This window comes from Mycteria americana, chromosome 6 (genome assembly GCF_035582795.1).
Source record: "Mycteria americana isolate JAX WOST 10 ecotype Jacksonville Zoo and Gardens chromosome 6, USCA_MyAme_1.0, whole genome shotgun sequence".
Classification (NCBI taxonomy): Eukaryota; Metazoa; Chordata; class Aves; order Ciconiiformes; family Ciconiidae; genus Mycteria; species Mycteria americana.
The window spans coordinates 34,309,092-34,335,146 of record NC_134370.1 but is presented as its reverse complement, the minus strand read 5'-3'; the positions used below and the strand labels follow the sequence as shown (position 1 = coordinate 34,335,146).

Here is a 26,055-nt window from a genome sequence, read left to right as displayed (position 1 = left end):
TTAATCACTCTTTTTCCAAGAACTTTTTCCACATGTGTTTTTTTCACATCTTTTAAAAATGAAGAGTAGAAATTTTGTCCTGGCTAGTGTTGCCAGGAATTGATTCACTAGGCAAAAGCCCCGTCCTCGCAGACCCAGGAATCCTGGTTGGGTCAAGAAGAGGGACGCCTCCAGAGTCGTTTTCCGAGAGTAAATTTAACCCAAGATATAGATCTGCAAAAACCTCTGTTTTTCTCTGAAAATTGAGACATGTAACTGAAAGTTCTTGCTCCTTAGGTGGAAAGGTGGGTAGGTATTTCCTAAAAATTTTTCTGTGTTGGACCTACTTCTCCAGTTCTGTATGGGGTGAATATTCAAGGATAATTGCATTCCCCCCACATCCTGCAGACCTCTGTTTATAGAGATCAGAGACAGAAGGTATGGTGCAAAGGAGGTGTTTTTTCATATTCCTTGTCATATTTTCATACACTAAATTGATAACATTGTTTCTTGTCTTGAAAGCCTGAAGAGGTTTCTCTTCAGAATACTGTAGTATGTACTGCAAGATCTCCAAACTGTAGAGAAGGAAAAAACAAAATATTACTCCACTCACTGACTCCTAGGAAGGATAAGTAGAAACACTTGTTTGCTGTGATGGAGTTAGAGCTAATGTGTCTTAACAGTGGGATGGACGGTGTGGTGTTTACTTCATGAATGTGTTGGTCTGGAGCAGGGTATAATTATAATCAATAACAAGCTTTATCTCCAGCACTTGTGGATCACTGAGAGTGTGTTTCTCTAGGAACCCAATGTGTGTAAGAGGAAATTAGGAGACTTTAAAAGGAGTGCTCTTTAAGAGGTAGTTATGTTGAGTGACTAGGGACACCTTGCTAGTGTGGGGAAAAACATTGCCACCCCTAATGATTATCTAAGTTGTATTTAAACTAGTAATTTAAAACAAACAAACAAAAGCACAACCCCCCAAAAAGGTTTTTAAGAAAGTGAATCAAGAAATTACATGGTGAGTGTCTCATGCTGTAGTTTGGAAACCCCAGAACTGGATTTTGATATGGTAGTCCTCCTCCCTAGTTTTAATAAATTTAAAGGAAGGCAGGTTGATCAAAGTAGATATACCACAGGTTATATACACCTGAAAGAAGGATCTACAAGTGCTGAAGGCCACTTGGATCTAGAAGAGAAGGATGATGAGTACACAGGCTGTTTGAGCTCAGGACCCAGTCTAGAAGTGAGGAAACTTGCAGTCTTCTGCTGGGGAACAGGGAGGGTTGCTGATACCTGTGGCGTGCTGGTGGCACCGTGTGGGGGATGCCATACAGCAGTGGTCTGACACCTTCTGCCTGGAAAAACTGGGTATGACAGAATTATACTTTGACTTTTATTATATACTCTGATGAAGAAAGACAAGTGTTTCATATTTGTGTACTTGCAGTGTACCTTGCATTCACCTGAGCTATGTAAAGTGAAGTAGGATTTTCATGAAGATTATTTGGGGGAGTGACTATTAAGTCTCTGCTCTCTGCTTTTGTTTGTGCTCTTTTGCCTTTGAATAGAGAAACAATTGTGACAGCAAAGCTACTTTTAACAGTAGTTTGCTGTGGTTGCGTTTTGAGCAGAAGTTTGTTGTTTTAAAACACAGCTCTGCCTATTAGCACCAACATACATACCTCTGTGAACAGAAGCTGTATAGTAAATTAGTCACCTAATAGTCTATTCTTCTGCTAAATCTTTTGCTTTTCCTGCTCTGAAACTTTGGGAGTGTGCAATATTGAGTTTGCTAATTGGTCAGTCCAGCAAAGTGTATTCTATAGTTAATGTGTGGGTACATTGAAAATAAACGGTGATTTATCAGTGGGTGGGAAACAGACAAAAAAGTATTTTAAATATGTTAGCTTAAGAAGCGTTTATGCATTAGGCGTCTGGTATTACAGAATAATTTGGACTGATTTGCTGCAGTACTACATTTCGTGTAGGTTCTAGTACTCGGTGGTGTTGCTGAGATTTAAGCTGTTGATTATTGGTTTCTAAGTATCACGACACAACCAGATTATGTTAAACTTGAGTACTTTAGATGCAAGTCAAACAAAACCACAGCATTTTAAAAGGATGGTAATTCTAATGATCATGCAGGGTATGGAAAATAAATTTAAAACAAAACAGTATATGCTACAAGAGTAGCTATAAGCAATTTGATCTTTTTTTTTTCTTTCATGTCCAGAAACCTGCACATTCAAAAATTCAGACAAACTAAACATAAAACTACAAATCTAGTTATGTGTATATGTGCATCCTTATTACATTTTTCAGCAGCTTTTATGTTGAGGCTGAACAAAGGCAAAACCTGTTCCACGTGCTTCTGTATTCTATTTGTTTTACACTTATTGATTAACTAACAAACTATTTACAGGACAAAAAAATTCACCAGTAAAACAGCAGTGTCACAGGCAAAGAGTAAAGCAAAAACCTCTTTCAAGTAGTCATCAGTAAAGTATTAATACATAGAGGTATTTCAAACTTTGGTTCAGTGTTTGATATGACAGCGTAATTTTATTTTCTGTTTTGGCTGTCTTTGTCAAAATAAAGCTTCAGTCAGTTGGGTACAAACTCACAAAAATGGGGAAGACACTAGCAAGGCACATGTACCTTCTGGTGGAGCGGTGTTGCCTAACCTTTGTGCTGGGAATGGTCACTTGCCTCTGCTGGGCTGAGAGGGGAGCTGTGTAACATGGCCCCATTCTTACTGCCTTCCTGGCCGTGTTTGCACATGTGGTCATTACGATCCTTCTGGGGAACATGTAATATGTATTTTGAAGAAATATTTTGCTTGTATGCAGTGAAGTTGAAGACGTAGGGGAGCTGGGCTTGTTGCTTGTATGTGCTATACTCATTTTACATGTGCATTGGAAATCCACTGCTACTGAAAACACAAGAAGTGCAGGAAATGTGTACTTCATGTGCATGTGCAGTGATGAGATGGAGAAATGGCTTCATGAAATAGAGCCATTTGGAAAGGTCTGTGGGCTAGATTTATTTTTCCTGCTAGGTCATTCCTGCCTTGGCCTGTAACTTCTGTTGGCTCAGGTTACAGCTCTTGTGGACTGGAAGCAGAGACTCCAGCCCTGATAACTGTCTGGGAGCTTGTTCTACATGATGATGTTTAAGTGACTGAAAAATAAGTGCTATAAAGCATATGTCTAATGAATAGTCAGGTTGTTAAGGGTGTAATGTTGAGCGCTCAAAATAGGAAATGTTTAAATAAAAGTTTGACTGTACAACCTTGCTACCTTTCCTTTGTGGTGCTTTATTACCATATACTCTTTAATTACATTAAGACTTGCATAACAGTGTGTGGTCATGGTTAAACTGCTAAGTACAAGTTATTTGAGGGTTGATACATTTTTTTAGACTTCGTCTTGACATTTTCTTTGTCACAATGGCTTTTTTACATGCTGCATTTTTATTAACTGTTTAATGCCAGTATTTTGATATAATAAAAAGCCTTGAAGAGAGCACACTCTATTTTTTATGTTTTGAAGAAAGGCATTTAAATTATTTTAAATAAATTCAGTAATTGACTGTATTAATTATGAATTTCATATAGCTTTTTATACCTTGTTTGTAATGAACCAAATGCATTAATTTTATAAATATTTATGTTTGTGAAATGAGCCTGTTTTCATAACTTGCTTATTTAATTTCCACCACTTGTGTGTTTCAGTTGTGCAAGTATTTACAAATCTGAAGTGGAATGGAATTGCATACCATCAAACAATTTACTTCATTGCTGATGATAAGAGACTATTTAGCATGTGCGAATACTACTGGACTTTTGTGTTTAGGAAGCTGGTCAATTCTGAGGGCTCTTTTAAAGTGCTGTTCCTTGTGTGGCTTTCCAAACCACAAGACGTGTGCACCCATGTCTTGAAGGTAACTAAATTTTTGAGAGCAGGTCTCATAAGGCTGCAAGAGTGATGTCGAGCTGAAAACATCTGATCATGGTTAAAACTGACTTGGGAGAAAAACCTGTGTTTTATGTCATTTGACTCGGCTTATTTCTCTAGTCAATCTGTGGCCATTGCGGATTCATATGGCAATATACTGGATCACTTGGTAGGCATCGAGTGAAAAACTTGCTGTGACTGGAGTTAGTAGTAGGAGTGTTGTGACAGAAGCATTTTGACATGTCCAGCCAAAACCTAATTGGCCTTTTAAAAAGGAGGGGATAAGGGGATGAAGGGGAGAGAGAATTTCCAACTATAAATGGAAATTAAAAGGAACTGTATTTTAACACTTTAAATAAATGCCTATCATACAGATATTCCTTTATTATTGTAATAAAAAACAGATATCTCTTCCCCCCCCCCCCCCTTACAGCAGAACTCATCTACTGAATGGCTGAAATGTGATAGGAATTGTGTTTTGAGGCAGTTCTGCATGTGGCAGGATAGGTAGCATTTAGAGTAGTTGAAGTTATCAGGCTGAGGTTCAATACTGATTTTTACTTTTTTTTTCCTCCATTAGTGTGTTTTGGAAATAACATCTAGTAAGCCTGTAAGGTGTTTTTTTTTTTAAAAAAAACAAACAAACCCCTTTCCTCCCCATCTACCAGGTTTGTGTTTAAAACAAACAAACAAAAAAGCCCAATAGCTTGGGGTTCTGAAGGAAACATACCAAGGTATTACTGCTTGTTTGTTTGTTTTCAAAAGTATGGGACTTCTAGGAGATACTCTATACCCAAAGATAAAAATGCACAGTTCTGCTATTGTGTAGCTCTGTTACTCCTGAAAATGCATCTTAAAAGGGAAAAGGAAAAAAAGGAAAAATGAAAAAGAAAAAGGTACTTTTATGTAAGACCTGAGGAAGTGACCCTAGGGGTTGCTGTAGATTAAACAGGAAATCACACTACAAATTGAACCCAGAACTTGAATTCCAGCTCACCGCTTTAACCGCAAGAGCATTCACTTTCTTTTCTCTGCAGACAGGCCACCCAGCTGAAAAAAGTACCTTTACATGGGGGAAAAGCTGTGCCCACATCATACTGGGACTTCGGTGGAACTTCCTTGTCCTTCAGCCCTTACAAATAGAAGCGTGGAGCTGGGCAGTTGCGATAGTGGGCAGTTGCGATAGTGGGCAGTAGCGTGAGCCGTTAGTCTCAGAGTTACTTTTGACTATTGTTCTTGTGGTGGTTCGTGCTTCTCCTTGTCTGAAATGCACGTTGCATGCAGTGTGCTCATTTCAGGTGCAGCTGGAAGATTTATAGGAAAAAATAGCTCCAGCCTGGGAGAGCTGCAGTGTAAAAGTTCCTCCTGTAAGGGAACGGTATCAGATCACTGGAATATTTATTGCATTTGTAGACCAGTAGTTTTCCGTACCATTTTAAATTGGTGCCAGAAAGTATGGCCAGAGCAGTAACTTAAGTTAGTACTGCTAGAGGAGGAGTGTGTACTCCAGGAGAATTGGGAAACATAGATTTTATTTTATACAAGAACTGCATATTCTAAAATCATGGCATTGTGACTTTCTGCACTTCAATCCGTTTTTACCTCATCATATTGTTTAGTGGGACTTTGGGAAAGGCTGCTTTCTGAAGTGACAGCTTTAGTTCAGTGTAACGTGTGCAGCAACTGAGATCATCTCTTCCTGAAGCTGCCCCAACCTTTCAGTCTATATTCAGTAGCAAAGATTGAGTTTCTTGTATACAGCAACCAGATTAAACTGCTCTTCAGCTCCATCTGCAGGCTTACATTGTCCATAGGGTCTTGTCAACAGAAACTGCACCATGAAAAGATGGATGAATTGTAAAGAGCTCATGGTGGCTCTTGCCTTAAAGATGAGGGACCTTCAAGAGTGGATTAGATCAAACAGTGCTTGGTAGGCTGTCTCCAGCAAGATCCCCTGAAATCTAGTGTCACCTCTACTATGGATGCTACTGGAGAGAGATGATGCTTTGTCGGCGTGCAAGCCAGGCGTGCTTGGCATCTGGCTTTCAAGTGGTCAAGTGTAGGTGACTGGAGCAGTTTGTGAAACACTTGTTGCTGAAATTGTGTCTGAAGTGAGAGCTGAAATTAAAATGCAAGATCTTGCTCGTGACAGATCACTGATAATGTTGGACTGGTATTGACTAAGGAGTAGGTATTAACTGTGATTGTTGAACCTGCTTACTTACTGCACAAGTAAGGTTTCAAGAAGGTTTGTGAAGCTTTTAGAAGAACTAACCGGGAGAAGAAGGGAGTGTAGAGAGCTGTGGGTTTTTGTTGTTTTTTTTTTTGTTTTTTTTTTTAATTTGCCTGTGTTCAAGCCAATGCCTCATTGGAAATACTGGATTTTCCCTCTTCATAAAATAGTGCCAGTAGAGCAGTGTGGTTGTTGGGGTATGGTGCAGTGATACAGAAAGGGAGCATCCCACTGTAAGCAGAAGCTGCTGCATGTACTAGAAGCAAGACCGCAGAGGGAAACCTACCAGTAAGAACTTGGTCTGCTAAAGGTATATTTACAGGAAGAAGAACTGAGAGCAGAAAAATATTTTAACACTAAACTTTTCACAGTTTATGCTAGTATATGCAGCATGTGGAAAAATAACTTCTAATGAGAGTCACTTCCTAATATGATACTCAGTTACTATATAAGGTTTAGGAGAAATATGTTTCTTAATTCTTTTAAAATTAGCTCATTGGATTGTAAGCTCATAAGGACAGGTTTTTACAACACTTCACACATCAGCTCTACTAGTGATCAGGATTTCGCATGCTACTGCAATAGAAATAATAGGATTTTTCTTCCTAGAAAATATAAGAAGTTTTGTGTGTTTTATGTGCATGAGGTGCTTTTTTTTCCCCCCTCTTCTTGATTTCTTGCAAAGTAACATGCTAGTCTTTGCCATTTATGGTCTTGACCACAATAATTACAGGTTTTCCTTAGTGTATGCATCCATGAAGTGCTCTGAGTTAGCTATACATGGAGTTTTGAGACACAGGAGACAGGTGGATGTGACTGTGGTTATGCAGAAAATCTGTGGTGGAAGCAGATTGCTTGTTTCAGGTTTCCAGAGGCTGACTGATCAGGTGTTATAATTTTATATCACTCAGCGCCTTAACAATTTATTTTGTAATATTGTACACAGAATGAATTGCTGTTAGTGTTTTTTGATGTTGAATGTGATATGCATAACAGAAAAACCAAGAACTCTGTACCCTCGTAGAAGACCCACAGAAGACTGTCTCTGATTTCCATGCTCTGTTTCTCATTTTCTTGCTGATTGTATCAGAGCCTCTTTTCAAATGCAGATGCTTAATAAAGAGGCAGATTATCCATATGGGAACACAACGTATACATGTCCAGAAGAGTATTGCAGTAACAGAGTCAGTGCAGGAAATACTATTAAAAACTGATTTTTTTTTTTAATGACTGTGTTACAATATCAGTTTGATTATGGGCTAAATGAGTAACAGATATCAAGATTTTAGGCCATATTTAGGTATACATGAATTATTTTATTACTTAAGATAATTGAACTATCTCCAAATAATGAGTAACAAGATGAAGGGAAAGTTTCAGAATGGAAGTATGTGGATTTAGAAGAAATACAGTAATGCATCATGTGCTTTTGTACCCAATCTTAATAATTGTATGATGTTTTTTGACTAAAAAGTTTGTGTTGAAATTGCTGACTGTTGGGTAATGTAAGTGGACATTCACTGTATTAAATAGGATGTGTGGATATCTGGACCTTACAGTTCATACTTGGATTTATAGGGTTCCTGTTGTTCATTCAGTTGAGAAATGTATTCTTCATATAGTGGAGGCAGATGTAATCATACTTACCTATTCCTTTGAGCCAGTTGAATGCAAGCTGGTGTCCTACACGGTGTAGGCAGAGGGGGTTGTTGTAGAGCAGTTTAAACAGGTCTAAATTGTGGTTGTTCATTCTTCGTTTCTGCATGCCAGCACTCTGCTTGTGTGGTACGCCAGTTTAGGAAGCGGATCCAGGAAAGAAAAATGGGAGGAGGAAGGGAACGGATTAGTTTTTGGGTGTCTCCTGCCTGCACTGGCCTGCTGCCTGGCCGCATGAGCGCCTGTGCGAGCACAAAGGAAGGGCATTGCTGTTTGACTGGGAGTGGGCTGGGATCTTGGCAGCCCGTGTTCACGTTGGCCTAAGCACCCGTCATTAATGTAACACCAGGATCTGGCTATGAAGTGTTGTGCAGGCTCAATGCCTTAATAATGTGATTTTAGAGCTTTTGATTGGTGCAAAGCATGAGCAGAACAAATCTGTGCAAGTTAGAAATGAACAGAAATCAAAGTAGAAACACCCTGATTCTCTTCTTTTTTAGAACCAAGTGCTTTCTAATTTAATTTTAGGTAAGCTTGGTCTGTGTTACTGTCTTTTATTGTCTGAACAATTGAAAGGCAGACACCAGTAGAAATCCTGCGTAGTGAAGGCAATGGAAGAGTTGATTTCAGAACAACATGCATGAATTTTAACGATTTGAGGACAATGAACCCTTGCAATTTGACTTGTTTACTCTGTTCTGAAATGTCTCTGAAGATGCAAGATTGTTAGTAGCTCTAAGTAAAGCCACATTTAGTGATAGATGATGTTATTGAGATCAGTTAGATTCCTTAAGTTTTAATCCTGTGAGACGTGAGCTGACAATTTAGCATTTCTTCAGAATTGGACAACTCTACGTTGTCTTGATGTGACAAGTGATAATACCAATGCTGAATGTGCTGGAGTAGCAGTTCTCTGCCATTGAGATGCACAAACATTAGAGAGGAGGTGCCGTGCAGGACCTAAGCTCCTAAGCTAATAAACTGTGCCAGACCCTTTTTTCCTTCTCCCCTTTCTTCTCCCCCCCCCCCCCCCCCCCCCCCCTTCGTGGCCTTTTAGAGCAGACTTCCAATAGATAACTTCTGTGTTCCATTTATCAAGTTTATAATATGTACATTAAAAAAATATACAAACACTTGAACTGTAGGGAATGCAAGGAAGCGAGCTCACGGGCTGGCTTTCTGTTGAGCAGTGCCTACGTGCTATAATAGATCTGAAATGGAAATTGTCTTCTCTAGTGATTCTTCCTGGGGAAGATTTCCAGAGTAGCTTTCCTCTTGTGAAATTTGGAAATCCTCAGCGTACAGCCACCACATGGTATTTTGTAAAGTTGATGTTGTATGTAGTGAAGTAACAGTTCTGAGAAATAAAATAAGTATGTTTTCCTGGGCTGGTGGTTGGGTAGAAATCCTCATGAGATGAGCCATGCTGCCTGTGGCTCAGAAGCAAGGCATACCTAAATGGAAGAATAAATGTGTTATTTGACTCCTAGAAAGCAGGGCTGCAGTCTAAGGGATATGGAAGGAAGGCACAGTGCTGAATGCAGCAGTCTCAGAGCTGTGCTTCAGCTCATAATGGAGAACGTTTAGAGGGGAGTTTGGTTTTAGGAATAGAGTAGGTAAAAGTAGGTATCTGTTACTCAGTAATGCTTTTATAAAGTTTAAAAGGTTGGGGAGTTTGGGCATTTGGTTGGGGGGAGGCCACTTTAAAGCACCAGTGTAGTTTCCCAAGTTGAAAGGTGGGGAACAAAAAAGGAAGAAAGGTGCTATAATGTTAGAAAAGGGGATGGTAACAGCACTTAGATCCATCCTACTGTTCTCCAGGACAACGGGCAAGATTAAAGAAAAAGAGGTGGGAGGCATTTTATGGGAATAATTGCAGCTTTTAATGCGGAAACTTGCTCCCCTTTTTCTTAAAACTGTGTCTTTACTTCACAGCAAGCAAGAGCAGAGCAGGAAGAGGAATTCATCAGTAATACTCTATTTAAGAAGATTCAAGCTCTGCAGAAAGAAAAAGAAACACTTGCAGTAAACTATGAAAAGGAAGAGGAATTTCTCACTAATGAGCTCTCAAGAAAACTGATGCAGGTAATTGGTGCTTTTACTGATGTTTCTCCCAGGAGCCTCAGGACCAGCTAGTGGTTGAACTTTTTTTGTGTGACTCTGAGTGCAGTCAGAGGGATGTGGTCAGGTTGTAGCTGTTGTACTTTGCTTGTATCAAGTGTCAGCTTTACAAGAAGTGTAATGAGTAAGTGTTTTTTAATATGTTGCTTTAAAGTTTGCATCTGCAAACTCACAGTTTTGAGAACCTGAAAGTTTGTATAGAGACGCAAAGAAATGGATGTAGCTTAAAGTAAATGTTAACTGTCTTACAGAAGAGGGTTACTGTTTAATTTAAAATGTTAGTGAAACAGATGCTTTTTTCTGGAATATTTGATATTTAACAGGAGCCCTGAAATACTAAACTTTATATACAAGAATGTTCAGTGATGCTTGATGGAGACTTTATCTCTAAGTTTATCCATACTTTTAACAAAACAATTGCTTCTCTTGAATTAAAATGCTTACATCAGTCGGGTGCTAAAAGTAAAAAGTTGAAGATGCTGGGACAATTTATGGCAGAGAAACTTCTTTTCATTACCTAATTTTTGGAAAGTGAGTAAATATTTGTTGGAAGTGGTGTATATGCTTGCTGTGTTCTGATAGACTTGCCTAAATACCTGCTTTTGGCCTCTAGGAGATAGGGTACTAAGTTAGGTGAATGTTTGGTGTGATCCACTATGGCTTTTTTCATGCGATTACTTATAAGCTTTGTCATGAACAGACTAGTCAATTTTAAAGAACCTAATTTGTATGTTGTAAGCACTTCTTATGTTCTGCAGCTGGAGACTTAAGGTATGTTTAGCCCTGCAGTTAAGAAATACACTGTTTGGAAACAACATTAGAGCTAATCCCATCTGATGCTTTTGTTACTGAAAACTGGGACTTCTATGACTTTGTCTATTTGCCTATTATCACATAGTAAGTTAAGTGTCAAGATAAAATATCCTTGATTTGGTATTACTACTTTCCCTTGCTATTCTTAAAGTAGGGGTATCGAGTGTTCTTTTCTAATTGAAATAAGATGTAGATATCGCTATAGAAAAAGCTTTCCACTAAAGTCTCTTCCAGTAAAGGGAGAAATGGTATGTTGAGTAATGTTGTTTAATTGAAAGGGCTATGTAGAAATCGGTTACAGAACCAAGTTACCTGGGGCTGTACTGTACGTTGTGTAGAGCAAAGTAAAACTTGCTTTAAAAATAAAAGCATGAATTACAGTTGATTTGCTGAAGGGTTTTGAACTCGTATAATGACCTTGCACACAAATTTGTACTGCATAAGTTCTGCAGCAACTAAATTGCTGTATCTAGTAATTGCTTAAAATATACTTAGCCTTTTTGCTAGAACTCAGCTGAGATTCCATTAAAATTGTATCTTTAACAGTTCTTAAATTACTAATATTATGCAAAATAGGTTCACACATTACAAAGAGAAATACAAGCTTCTTGTCAGCCTAGAACTACAACTAATTTTTATTCTTTTCTGCTGCGGACTTTCAGAAAGTGTCCTTTGACTGTTGCCCCAAATTAAGGAAAAAGGTAACAATCTACCGTTCTCAAAATGGCCAAGGAGGTGCGTCATGGTAATGTATGAAATAATGCAAGGGCATTATGCTGTTTATCCATTGGAAACCCTTAAAGGGTGTAACTTTGTTCTCGCTAGTGAGAGAAAGATTCAGAGAAGCACATATATCTGAAACAGAATGCAGGCATAAACCTGGTGAAGTTACTCTTGCCTTTTGTACAGCATCTGGAGAAAATCCTCAGTCTTGGATTCAACATCATCCTGTAAATGTTATCCAGCTTTCAGTAGGCAAGCTGCAAGTTTCTGCTGAAAGAAAGTAACTATGTAGCCATAATTACAATAATAGGGAGGTAAAATTCTGACCACTGCCTCCTTTTATTAAACAGTATCTCAGCCTACAGCTTTACACTTCATTTCATGTGGCCTTCCTGTAAGCCTCATTCAGTGTTTGATAAACATGGTCATGTCAACCAGAATATTTTAAAAGTTGACAATTCTTAAATGCACCTGTGTTCCAAATTTTTAGTCCTAAAACTGTGTAATTTCTCTCAGCATCATTAGGTAGCAGTTTTTGGAAGTAAATTGTGAGTCTGTCCTCTATTTAAATATTAACCCAGCTTACTTGAAAAAGAGAACAGCTGTCAACATCCTGTCGATGTTGGTAGCAGTTGTGCCTGTGAAGGGTGAGTGGCATGGAATATCTTGCTTACAGGTTCACCTGTTAAGAGATATATCAAAGCTCTAGTGCAAAGCGTATTGTAAGCCGTGTCAGAGGAGTCTGCCTGGTCAGCAGGTTTTGTAGTCCATACATCTGGGTGACTTTTCATACCTTTACAGTGGCTCAAGACTTGCAGTACAGGTGGAGGACTTGTTTGTTTTAAAGCAAACAGTTTAATATTAAAACTATTATTCTGTTTGTGTGTATTCTGAATGGAGACCTCATTTCATGGCTTGATTATGTCTTTGATGTGATGAACTTGCTGTGAAATGCAGAAGATGTGTATTATTATAGTCTCCTAAACACTAGTAACATGCTCAGTAGCTTATAAATCATACAAAGGAAATGGTCCCTTCCCCTAAAGAGCTTATCTGTAGAATTAGGAAACATTTTAATATTATAGTATGCTTCCACAAAAATAATTTTCTATCTCTGTAGTGATCATGGATTTAGTAAGTTGATATTAGAATATTGGTGAGTTGCAGGCAATTTTCTTAAGTAGCAAAGAACTGAAAATATTACTGACATTGATTTTTGTTTTATGAAAGCTTATCTGTTATTTGGAAGTTTTGATTATTCAATTATGAATCCTGGAAATTATACCCATGTAGACTGCCATATAAAAAATCTGAGAAGAGAAACTCCTGATATGACAAATAAGCTCGTTTTTATGGAAGAGGGCATTATTAGCACACATCACATGGTCAGCTTAGTGTTTATTACAATATCTTTTCTAGTTCAGGATACTCTTCCTGTTACACATGCGTAGTGCTAAATTACTGACTAATGTTTTTCAGACAAAAAGTTAAGATAATTACAATTTACTTTTCTGAATTTCATGAGATTTGTGAGTGCCAATATTTACCATTACCTACTAGAATGTAGCAATTCTGTCTTTATTAGAGGATGCAAGACTGATGAGGCAGTTACAAGACTAATAATGAATTGATAAATGCCCACTTCCATTTTTGGTATCTTTGCTCTGAAGAGAATTCTAGCTAAATTAGATGCAAACTTTGGATGATGACTTAACCAGAAATACAGTAGTCTCCAGTGGAAATGTTGGCAGTAATTGGTTGCTTCACTGTTCTTTGCTATTTGGGGTTAAACTCTTAATCTCTGTGTTTGTTTGCCAGGCAGTATTGGTCTGACCTGGAAACAGACTTTCAAAATTCATACTGTCAGATATTGTGCATCAAATGGCTTCCTGCTTTTTGTATGACTAAGGGAAAAAAAAATGCATATGAATCTGTTTTGTCTAAGACTTTGCCTTTTGGAACAGTGGGAGGGGTGTACTTCTGGTAAACTGCATATGATTTGTAGTCTCTTAATTGTTTAAGTATTTACTAGTCTGTGGCTGTGTCAAAATTACTGCCATATTATTCAGTTGAAAATCACCTAGCAGAGGGACTTTTTTCATAGTGCCTGTGTGTTTTTTGCTTTGTCAAACTTTTGTTTGTCACAGTTGTAGGGGCTTATGTATCGCATTCAGAGTGGTATCTAGAATGAGCTCCCAGAATGTTAAAACGTTTTAAATGTGAAAGCTGTCTGCCAGAGCATGAGCTGTAATGCTCCTTGCTAACAGCCTAACAAGAATTTCCTAGTTGAGTATGATGTGCATTACTATTATAAAACACAGAGTTACATCAGGTTTTCAATATTGTAAGAAATTAATTTTGAAACATTTTACTATATGCCAGATTGATTCTAAACATACACAATAGCACAGAAGAGAAGGTGTTTTTACTCGAATAATACTGTCTTCCTGTTGCCAGGCTTTCTGGTGCCATACTATTGCTTGATAACACCTGTTTATGACTGTATGGCATTAGCTTTTACTGCCTCTACAAGCCAATAAATAAGTGTATGCTTTTACTAGTTAAATTTCCTTTGTTTAGCATAATTTTTAATTTTCTAGGCTGAATGCTGCAGAACTGAAGGAGCACATGCATCTCAACAGAGGTTTTGGAGTAAACAAAAGCTTTTCATCATATACATTCCTGATAAAGTTCTCATAAGCCTTATATACATTCACTACATTTTCTCATGTACTTACTCTAATTATTTTTGTCTACCTAAGTCTCTGGAAAGTTTGGAACAATCTTTTATAAAGTCTTCGATCCCTAGTCATTATAGAATGGTAGCAGCATTTTGCAGAGTATCATCAGAAGTGTTTTGATGCAGGATCTGTTCTTGCAGCTGTGGATATGAACTTGTTGAGTTACTGTTTTGAAATTTAAAGTAGTAAATCTTGAAAATTTATCTTTTGTGAAACAAGGCTGCTCAAAAGACTAATTAATTTTTAATATTGTTTGAACTCACAAAGCCAGTATTCTTTAAATTGTGCAACAGTCCTTTTCAAAATCAAATACAGACTTTTTCAATACCCTTATATTTTTGGAAGTGCAAATTGGTCCAAGTATCTGTCCTTGAAAGTAAAATGTTACAACATACCAAAATAATATCATAATGCATAGTAAGGCAGATTAAGTAATTGGGAGGCTATACAGAACTGTTTCTCATGCAAGTCTGATTCTTGACAATTCTTTCAAAAATTGTAAGTCTGTAAACATGAGCTATTACCCTTCCTGCTCTCCAAAATACGATGCGTCAGCTCAAGGATGCAAATGTGATTGTGCAGAATAAACGAGAGTCAGCTCATCTATCGTTTATTTGATGAACATCTGGACATAAAGAGGAGGCAAATGGCTGATACAAATTTGTTAATAAATAGGACTTTCAGGATGCAGCAAAGGAGGAATTGGAGAACTTTTGAGGGCTGGAGTAGTAAAAATAGACTGTTCAGTACAATGTACAAGGTCATAGTCTGGGGTCGTTGGGTTGGTTTTTGGGTTGTTTTTTTAAGGGGGAACTTCGTTCATTAGCTCCATTATTTCATAAAAACACTTTCCGCTGTCCCAGAATAAGCCAGTACAGTAAGAAAGTAAGGTAAATGTGTTCCTACATTGTATCAGGAAACTTATTTCTGTAGAGAGGGAAGGATATTACCGTAACTGTATAGAACTTACCTGAACTAACGCATGCACTCTTTCTGCTGCTAAGCTTTGTATTTGATGGCCCCGTTCTCACTTTAAAGTATTAGTCTCTCTTGCACCAAACCCATCTCTGATTGTATGTAGCTGAAAATTCCCCCAGTATCTCTCCTACAGTTTTCATATGCAATTCAAGGTCTATAAGACATTGTCATCAAGGTGACACGTTCTAACACATTTTTTCCTTCTCTTTAGCTGGCAGCCGTAGGTGTATCTGTAAACAGTTGTTACTGTAATTGCATATAACTAAAAACAGTTTGAAAATGCTCTCTTACTTTAACTAAAATAAACACTATCCACCAGTGTTTTACTAGTGGATATTTTCTCATTGTTAGCAATTCTGTTTTTCAGCTTTAGGGTTTCAACATTAACTGTTTTTTGTTTGTTTTGGTTTGCTTTTGTGATCAAGGCCAATAAAAGGGAAAAAATATTTTACCCACTTGTGAGTGACAGACATGATTAATATGTATTTTGGGGTGTGTTACTAGTATTTTTCTCCCACTTTGAATAATGAAGCTGAACGGGTGAAGGGGAGTAGCACAATAAAGTAGGTTCATCAGAATGTCCGAGAGGGCTTTCATGTTATAATCCCTTTTAGCACTTGAGGTGAAAGTGTTTGTGGGTTTCTTTTTATTCCCAGTCACTTTGCTTTCTGGTGTATCTATGTTAAAATTAGAATAGAAGCTATTCCTTTAATAGATCTCTCCTGGCTTCGCTTAGTAGGTTTCTGATCAGCTGGAATGGTCCGTTGGCTGCAGTATGTTCACACTACCAAGGTAGGGTTTAGTAGATCCTACACAGCAGCTACAGATCTAACGAGTAAGCCTCATCAGTTCCTGTGTGATGGAAATTCTAGCAAGCTTTAAAAGGAATGATTTGACAAGCAAGATTGTGCTATTGCAGTTAAATTTGTTTTAAATAATACGGTAGTTGCATTTGCATGAAGCACACAAAAGCACGAAATAGTATTTGTTGTTGAGTTGGTTTGAGGTGCCTTCATATGACTGTATGATCTGCCTGACTCACTGGACTGTCTGCAAACGCTAGCAGTCCCCAACCACACGCTTTCTGTTAGCAGCATCTGGCTTTAGGCTGAGTAAGAGATTCTGGCAATGTGCCCTTTTGCACAGTTTAATTTGCTAACTAAATATAAGCTGAGTACAGCAACTGGCTTTGGTCTCAATTTTTAGTTAGGTGAAAAAAAGTCTAGCTTTTTTAATGAAGCAAAGTGAAGACTGATTAAAGTGCAGCAAGTATCTTGAGCTAGGTGGTAATCCACGTGCTGTCTGCTCCTTGGGCTCTTTGGGTGTCTTAGGTCTTAAACTGTAGCTGCTGCATAGGGGTGGGGAGGGAAGGGAGAGGGGCTTATGGAGTTGTAAGACTAAATAATGTCCTTTTCATATTAAACCTATTTTTTTCCAACCAAGCTTAACTCCAGTACTGAAGTAAGAAACTTCAAATTTTTGATTGTCAAGTACCACAAACAGTATTTTCATTTAAAAGTGTGAATACAAATTTTTCTCCTAATGGAAATATCACTTAGCAGCCATGTGTATTCTCACACAAGAAATGAAATGGTTTTATTTCCAACTAGGCAGTTTAACAAAATTTCCTAACCATTTGATCAAGAGCTGCCATGATAGTCTCAGTGATAATCATATTGGAGTTTAGGTGGCTTCCTCAAGTGTATGGGAATTTCCATGAGTGTCAGGGGTTTTGGAAAACATACTATAATTGAATAAGTGAAAGGAATAAATCTAATTTATTTTTTAATTACTATTCTGGTGTTTATTTTAATCTGTGAAAAATAAAATCTCGAAATTGATAAGCCCTGAAAACACAGTAAACTGCAAACTTCTCCCACATGTATATTGCCAAGTGGTTACTGTCTGCCTAGTACTCTCTCCACACAAGCCTTTCTGCTCTGAACTTCCTGCCAGGCTGTGCTTCACAGACCATTTTGTCTCTAAATAGCAGCAAAAGGAACTGAATTAATGAACTAGCAATTTTATCTTGTTTTAAAATCAAAGTATATTTCTTCACTGTGGATATCCAGCAAGCTCAGCTTGTGTCCATGACTGAGGTGTGTCTCCATTTCCTCAGATTTTCCTCACATGTTTAAACGCTATGATCTTACATATTGTTATATGATAGCCAGCAGAACAGGCATAGAAAATAAGCAGGTGGAAAAAAGTGCCTGCAGTTTTCAGTGGATGGCCAGAGCATCCACTGAAATGGTGTAATTGAATTGGTGACATTTGCTTTTCCCTAAGTCAAATTCACGTGTTCGTACTGTGGTGCCAGTCACACTGTCTTATCCACAGGAAGACTTGGATCTATCTCAGAGGGATTCCATTGTGATTTTGACTTTAATGTTACAAGTGACTTGACTCCAAGCCATAATTTATGTTAAGGGGGGGGGGGGGGGGGGGGGGGCATTTGTTTCCATCTGCTTGAGAGCTTTGAGTGTAAAGATTTTTTTCATTGGAAATATTAACTGAAAAAAAATTTCCCTTGAGTGTTAAGAAAATTTGTAACATTGATTTGAAACCAGCAGTGGTTTTATGTCATCAAAATATTTTGATTCTTGATAGCATAGAAATAGAAATTAGATTTATTTTTTTTACTATCTTGTTGCACAGCAATTTCAGTAATGTGACTTCAGTCATGATTTTAAGCTTTCAGCTGCCTGGGAGAAGAAAGTGCTAAGACCTGCATTTTATGCTTTGGGTGCTCTTGAGATGATGCATTTAGATTAAAATTAATGCTTTTGTGAACATTATGATAGATTTTTGACTTTTGAAATGTCTATAATTATTTTATATGTATCTATTTTGTTTTGACTTTATAGTCAAAACAAAACTTTGACTCTATATATACATCTATAATGTATCTATTTTGATTTGACTTTATTAAATATTTGGAAATGTAGTTTACTTCCATCTGCTTTGTAAATGGAACACAGTTTAAAATGTTGCTTTTTGAAGGGCTGTTGGGTGGGTTGTGCATTTTGAAGTCTTTTGAGAAGAATTATCAGTTGAGAATTTAATGTGCAGTAAGAATAAACATGTGTAAATAAATGTATAAAAGGTGCATAACGTTTCATACTTTTATTTGTGTGTCTAAAATACTCCCATGTCTCTTAAATTTTTAGCTGCAGCATGAGAAAGCTGAACTGGAGCAGCATTTAGAGCAGGAACAGGAATTTCAAGTGAACAAACTGATGAAGAAAATTAAAAAACTGGAAAATGATACAATTTCGAAGCAGCTCACCCTGGAGCAGGTAACTCCTTACTTTCAGAATTATATGATTGTAAAACAAAGGATTCTGGAAAAAAGAAAACAAACTTGTTTTGTATTACATTTGACTTAATTTTTTAAGTATGTAAGAAACTGGGCAATATCAAGAATATAGAAAAGTCAGTTTGATTTTCAAAGCAATAAATCATTAACATAATTTATTGTGAGAAACTTTCATTAATTTTTTTCATGGCCATTATAACTTTTAGTAGCTTTACTGCAGGTCTTCATGTCTGCTGGACAGCTGTGAGTTTTGCAAATGCAACTTTTTTGTCAGTAATGCTTCTTGTTGCTGTTCATCAGCTTCCACTCTCATGCTGCTAGTGAGAAGGACTGTCACTTCTGATAGTGGTTAAGCACAACAGTAAACGATATGTATGTGGTCTAGTTGTGCTTTAGGTCACCTTTTTTTGGCAGCTTGGGTAGCACAGGACTCAAACGGTGAAATGTTAGCTGTGTGTATACTTAAAAAGATTTGAGATGTGACTACACCCAACTCCCTCTCTCCCTAGACAGTTATGAAGATTGCAGAGATAAAACACCACTTGTTTTGGTCATGTTTCCACTGGAAGTTTAGACATTGGGACTGCTCTTATGTCTAATTTTAGACATGTGCATCAAAGCACCTCAGTGGCGTTAGTAGGAGTCCTTTTGACTTAAAAGGCAAACTGATGAAACACATAGGCTTGTTAAAGAACTTCAGTTTTTCTGGCTTGTGGGAGTCCAATAATTTGGGTGGTGTAAATATAATACATTATTTCTGTGAATTTTTTTGCTGTTCTCATCAGATGTGGAACTTTTTTGTTGCTGGTAGTCTGAATTTCTACCAGTTTTGTATGACTCTCTTTCTATTGACATTGTGGATTAATTAATTAATGGCTATCTTAATGATGAAATGGGTTTTCTTGATTCTTATGTTAACATTCTATATGGAGAGATCTATGGAACAAATTGAAAAATAGAAAAGTAGGAAGATGTAGTTGCCAGCAAATCCTTAACCAACATGGAAATTAACATGAGATTGAAATAACTCTCTTAGCCACAAGGTGGTGACGGTGGCCACTTAATCAAAATGCAAAGTAAGCTTACATATTAAGCTGTTTTACTCTTTGAAATGTTAGCATGAGCCACAGCTGAAATCTTAATGGTATTTATTTTTGTATCATTGTTCTGGGCAGACAAGACTTGTGAAATCATAACTTTGAAACTCGTTGCTACATTTGAATATCAACGATAGATTGTTCGAAAACCATGGATGCTCAAAGGTCTTTTTCTCAAATATCTGACCTTGAAAACTTACTTTGTTTATGAAGATGTTAAATTTTGCTATCAGTCTTACTTAGACATTCCATGTGTATTTATATGTAATGCAATGTATACCTTTGTTTTCTCTTACAGTAAGGTATAGTAAATCTCAAGTTACTTTGAACTTCAGCATGCTTTCTTTTCTTACACAAATTTAAAAAAAAAGCTTATTGTGCTAATTAACCAGCTGAAGCAACAGCCTTGAGGGCATGTGCTGTACTTGGCAATAAGCAGCCAGAAGTTGTGAGCAGAGCAATGTTGCCTTTATTGTACACATAGAGAATTAAGGAAGAGAGATTGCCACAATGCTTCAACATAAGCTTTGTGAAACCTGTTAAACAGGGCTTGGAAGGAGTACTTCAGCAATGCTTTGAACACAATCTAGGGCTGCAGTACTAGATCTATTACTGTAATCAGTGAGCAGATAGTTACAAATATGTTCACTGAACTATTATTTTTTAAATGTGGAACATGAATTATCTATGCTTTGTGTCCTTCTTCCTTTGCTTTCTCTCATCTGAGCTGCTTATGCCACAAGTGATGGGTAGGTAGCCAGTTTGTAGCAGTGATGGTTGTGTAGAATGCTATTCCTAAATAAAAAATTAAGTTAGATCTTAGGGTTCAAATGTGACCTGACTTTTTCTTAAGATAGCTTGAAGTGGCAGAACATTCTTCTCTGAAGGCTTACAGAAATTTGCAACGTGACTATTTCATTAACTGAATGTCTCAGTTAAAATGAGCAATAATGTTCTGTGTTATAGTTCAGTGGTTTGATAGGAAATAAATAGCTGTCAGTTTTGTCCTACAGAGGCCAAGTTTGTGTAGTTTTGCTGTTATTCGTAATTGCTTTTCTATTTAATACAGTACAGTGATAAACTAGAATTGATGCAGTTAGGAGATGAGAAATAAGAACTAAACTGCTAATAATCATCTCCTTTGTCTGCTTGAAAGGAGAAGAATATGAAATGTGTAAAATCTTCTGGAAATATATTCTTGGAGAGCAGCAAAGAATTAAAGCTACAAAGGGGGAAAGGCAGATGAGAAGCAGAGAAGTGAAATTTGGGATAGTGGGCTTAGGCAGAGATCATATTCAGCTTTCATTGATTTGGAAGATCTGCATTTGAGGAGGGAAGAGTTGTGCTTGTTAGTAAGTTGGCAAGAAGACTGAAGAAGCGGTAATCCAGGAATACACAGACAATGGATATTTTAGCTGCATTTGAAGTAAAGTAAGTGTATGTGTGAAAGAGAGAGAGAAAGATGAGAAGAAATGCTATTGGATGGTGAGGAAGGTTAAAAGGGATTTTCCCCTTCCTCTGAAGGGAAGATTAAGGTCCAAAAAAGCAAGCAATACTTCTTTGTTTCCCTGTTGTGGTGGTAAAAATTAAATTATGTTTGACTGGAATGTAACTTTGAACCCATATAGAATGACACTAGAATTGACAGAGCTGCTGGTTTGGTCTTGAGATATAATCCCATCCTGCTTATTTTAGTTCAGAATATTATCACATTCCTAACATTTATTGACTAGAGTTAGACTACATTTCCAAGTACTGAAACTACCTAGTACAAAACAAATATACGTATTCTCTGAATTCACAGCTCTGGTCAGGATGCTGCACTCACTTCTCCTGTAGGTTTGATTCAAGGTGTTAATCCTGAAAGCTTTAATATCCTGACACTGGGAGGAACTGGGACAACACTCAAGATCAGGAAAGGAAGATACTTGTTTCCAGTGTGTTTTCATGTTGCTGGAAATGGGGAGTTTTAAATCTCTGTTTCACAGCCTGGTTTCTTTGGTGTTTCATCAGAGCATGTCTGTCAACCTTCAGGGCATAACACAAGGCTCATTTGTGTATTGTTGCTGATGATTTGAATTTGCCATTGTGCATGCTTACCTATATGCAGATTTCTAGTTAACGGACTCTGCCTTGGTGATGGTTGCTGTAATACTAAATGTAATCTTAGTTTTTTCAAATCCAAGGTTATAAATAATTTACTGTCTTCAAATTCCAGTGTGCTCTTCTTACTACCATTAAATGCAATAGATTTATTTTCATCAATATGTTTTTGTGGGTTTGTTTGGTGCTAGATCAATGACATAGTTGTAAAAAGACTATGTCAGAGCAGGTGAGTCTAAACCATGCTGAATTGAAGTGATGCAAAAGCCATTACTGCAGTAGTGATCTGCAGTCAAACTTTTTTCATCATGTGTTTATACAGGTAGCTATGCAGTGTAGTGAAGATCCACATGTTGGTAATGTAGAATCATGGTGTGCAGATTCCCAGAACATTTTGTGTACTTTCTTCCCTCTGAATGCTGTCAGCCCCAAGCATTGGCCAAACTGGCTAATGAGAAGTGCCCTAAGGTAAAGTGCCCTCTATCTCCCGGGGCTGAGCCCTTTGCCTTTGTAACACTCCAGCTCCTTCTGGTGTGGGGAATGAAGTGTCAGTCAAGATCCAAATTCTCATCCCTCATGTGAGGCCGAAGCGTGTTGCTCCTGACTTCTCTTTTATTGAAGTGTTAGTTCCTTCAGCTGTTAATGTACATCTGGAAACTCAGACATGGAAAGATTTACTAAACAGTGTTTCGTTTTCAAATTATGTTCCCTATTACTCGTCAATATATGTCTATTTTTACTTACAGTAACTAATTCCTCTAAGCTTTAAGGAAGAAAGTTGTACATTCATTAAACTTGCACTGTTACCCGAAGTGCGTAAGTTTAAAGTTTGTTTGGATACCTCAGTATTAATTTAGTGGTTAGCACAGAGCCCTTACAGATTTAGAGGCTGTAATAGTACTTCAATTAGTGATGTAGTAAATGTGCGCAGAAATCACTTAATCTGTTTTCAGTCTTTCCATTTTGAAATGTGGGATTATTTGCCCACCAGGAGAGTGGTGAGTGTTGACTAAGGCTTGGCTTGGAAAAATACTTCCATGCTATTTTCCACCTTTAAGGTGTTGATCTATTCCCATGTGTTTCATTACTGCTAACTTCTGGAGTTCAGCTACCAGGGTTACTGAATGAGATCAGGTGTGCCTCTTAGTATTGTAATGTATTCTTATTAATATTTGCATTGTATTTGTACTAAAATATGAATAATAGATTTCTTCATGTGTGGTTCTACATTATATTTGCTTTTGTTAGCTTATAGTAGAATCAAGAATGTTTGTTCACACAGTAAGTGAATGGGAATAATGTCAAGTTAAGTGTTTATTTTTAAAAAGCTTTTGCTAAGATGGAAATACGTTTGTTTCTGCTAGTAAGGGTTGATACAGTAGCACTTCAGGCAGTTCACATAATTTTTCTTTACTATTTTTGTTATGTTGCTCCTTTACCTAAGGCAAACATGGCTTCTCTTCCATTTCTGGCTTACTTAACTGTGATTTTTCTACTAAAAAAGTCTGAAATTTTTCAAAAGAATAAATGCTGGTGTAGTGGACAGTACATTCAGTTTGAACTTCAGAGACTCATGGAATAGGAGATATCTTTGAATAGGCTTGTCATGTCATCAGTGACCATGTGCCCAGGTTTCAAGCTCCTCCTTATTGGCCAGAGACGACAAGTTCTGTGAGAGGAATTTATGTTAAGGAGATGACAACTGTGCAGCTCCTGAATCTCTTGATTTTTCTCTGGCTCTGTGACCAGTGTGTTGTGCCTGATTTTTGTATCTTCTTCACCTTCTCCTTGCTGTTGTAGAGCATCATGTAAAATGGTGGTGTTATAGCAATGATCTTTCCTAATGACAGTTCCTTGCAAAAAATATATTTCCATCATTTTCATTGATTGTTTTTCCTCTCCAGCTAAGACGTGAGAAGATTGACCTTGAAAATACTTTGGAACAAGAACAAGAAGCGCTAGTGAATCGTCTCTGGAAGAGGATGGATAAGCTTGAAGCAGAAAAACGGTTTGTCTTATTGCAGTGTATTTGTTACTGTGGGAGAGATATCACTTAATACGTAATGTTCTGGATTAAATATGTTCATCTCTGTCCGGTAAGAGTTGTTTAATCTATGAAAACCTGGGAGTTAAAGCAGTTGTAAAGCTCCTTGTTTACATGATGCCTCATCCTTGATTGCTTAAAGGAGACGAAACTAAATAGTATAAGAAATGACTTGAGAAAGCTCAAAGGAATTTTTTCCTGATTTTTTTCAACTGCTGATAGACTGTTTTTAAAGCTTCTGGTTTGGGGTCAGCTTTATATTTGTGGCCCAGAGAAAATAACGTGGTTTTTTAGTGTATTTGTTATAAGAGAAGCTCTTGTATTTTCCCTATCTGCTCGAAGAAGGCTTCACCTTTTTCTCAGTGGTGTGCGACTCATGTCATTGAGACTTCTTGCTGCTTCTTCAGTAGAAGTTAAGACAGTGAGATTTTATATTCCTGAGAAAGCTCAGGTTAAAAATATGTATTAAAGCAACCCTCTGTTTAATACCATATTATAAGAACTCTGTTTTTGGGGGGAGTAGGGGAGAAGAGGTGATTAATACCTTATTTTCTTCTACATGTTTAAGGACAATTATGTTAGTGTGACCCTGTGAATCTTGACTGAGGCCTCAGAAAACACCTGAGCTTGGTGAACTGCAGGTTTTGTAGTTTTATTTTACGGAGCCCTGCTGTGTGAAGGTGCTCTGAAGAACTACATGTGATATTCAACCGTGGTAAATCCATAGCGGGATTTGCCCTTGGTATGATTTTTGTGCATCTTAGATTTAAAGCCCTCTTTAAGCCAAACCATTTCTGGTTTAATTTATCTCAGTCTGTGTGCCTTCTTGCGAGGAGCTATGGTGGAGTCAGACCATGCTTTAGTACTACTTTGTATGGTACGTGTGAATACTAGGCCATGCAAAGAGTTGTGCTTACATAGTGCTGTCCCTGCTCTTCAGGGCAGAGTTGGATCTGGCCAGTCAACATGTTTCTAGTGAAGAACAGTTTCATGCTTTCAGGCTGAAAAATACTTCATATGTTAACTCCAAAAATCATCATTTAGAACATTTATTATCTACCATATGCTTACTTCATTATAAGAGAAGTTCATTACTCCTGAATTTACAATCAGTTATTTGAGGTATTTGAAACCTTGACTATATGGAATACCTTTCTGTTTGGAGATTTAAAAAAAAAAAAAGGGGGGGGGGGGGGAGAGGCTATTTGACTATGCTTCAGAAATGTCTATGAAGTTTTCTCTTTTGGTAATGGTGAAACAGAAAAGCTTGTGTTTCATCATAGACATACTTTATTCATATTTTCATCTTGAATATGTGTTCTTCCTCTAAGAACATAAATGTAAAAACTCATAAGAGATTAAATGAATTTGCTTAGAAATGATTTTGTGGAATAAGTAGCGTTGAGTATAAAATTGAGGTAACTATATGTAGTCCAGAATTTGTTTTTCCTGAACTGTATGCAGGAATATTTGGGAGTGTCAATGTCTGAATAATTTAGAAAATCCATCTGTGCTTGGACAAAAAATTTTACCTTTTAATTTTGATTTAAAAAAGAAAGCATTATAAATTCTCCCAATATTCTCTCCCCAAAAACAGTCGTTAAAATAAATCTTATATACCTATCGGAATCCTTGCACTGGCTTTCTGGGGCATTTAAGGGGTTTTCTTCTTGTTAGAATTGAAGGTAAAATTTGAACTGTTTTTCATACAGAATTTTGCAGGAGAAATTAGACCAGCCTGTATCTGCTCCACCATCACCCAGAGACATATCAATGGAGATAGATTCTCCAGAAAATATGATGAGACATATCAGATTTTTAAAGAATGAAGTGGAGAGGTTAAAGAAACAACTGAGGGCTGCACAGTTACAGCGTGAGTAAACAACTTGTTTTGAATCTTTTTAACTTTGTGTAATGTAAGATTTTTATGTATACTTTCATGAGTTTGAATTTAAGGTAGAAGTGGAAAAAATAGGGCAGGTTTATATTAAAACATTTTCATAATTACAGTATTATTGCTCGTTGATGTATTTATACTGCAGTTTGGGTTTTTTACCTGTACTAGAAGGGTGTCTGGAAGAATCAACAAATATTTCTTGAATACTTTGGGCCAGAAAAATGTTTCTAACTTTTTTTCAGAAACTTAGCAGTATTTCAACATACAGATTTTTCAAAACATATGTATGGCCTACTTTGTAAGAGTCTTGTTATAAATTAAGAATTACTCAGGAATTAACAGCTAGCAAAATAAAAGTTCAGTTGTATGTAAGAATTTCACTTGTTAATGAC

At 37.1% G+C, this 26,055-nt stretch overlaps 1 protein-coding gene across 2 annotated transcripts in view; it reads left to right on the top strand.

Moving 5' to 3' along the window:
- Positions 1 to 26,055, top strand: part of CCDC6 (coiled-coil domain containing 6) — a 50,727-nt gene that overhangs the window by 9,960 nt on the left and 14,712 nt on the right. For both annotated transcript variants that reach the window (XR_012776177.1, XM_075505278.1), the window contains exons 2-5: positions 9,763 to 9,912; positions 18,374 to 18,502; positions 23,627 to 23,730; positions 25,479 to 25,639. Coding sequence is in view for 1 of the 2 variants with exons in the window: in XM_075505278.1 (XP_075361393.1) it covers positions 9,763 to 9,912; positions 18,374 to 18,502; positions 23,627 to 23,730; positions 25,479 to 25,639 (544 nt within the window). In the remaining variant the exon portion in view is untranslated. The remainder of the gene's footprint in view (positions 1 to 9,762; positions 9,913 to 18,373; positions 18,503 to 23,626; positions 23,731 to 25,478; positions 25,640 to 26,055) is intronic.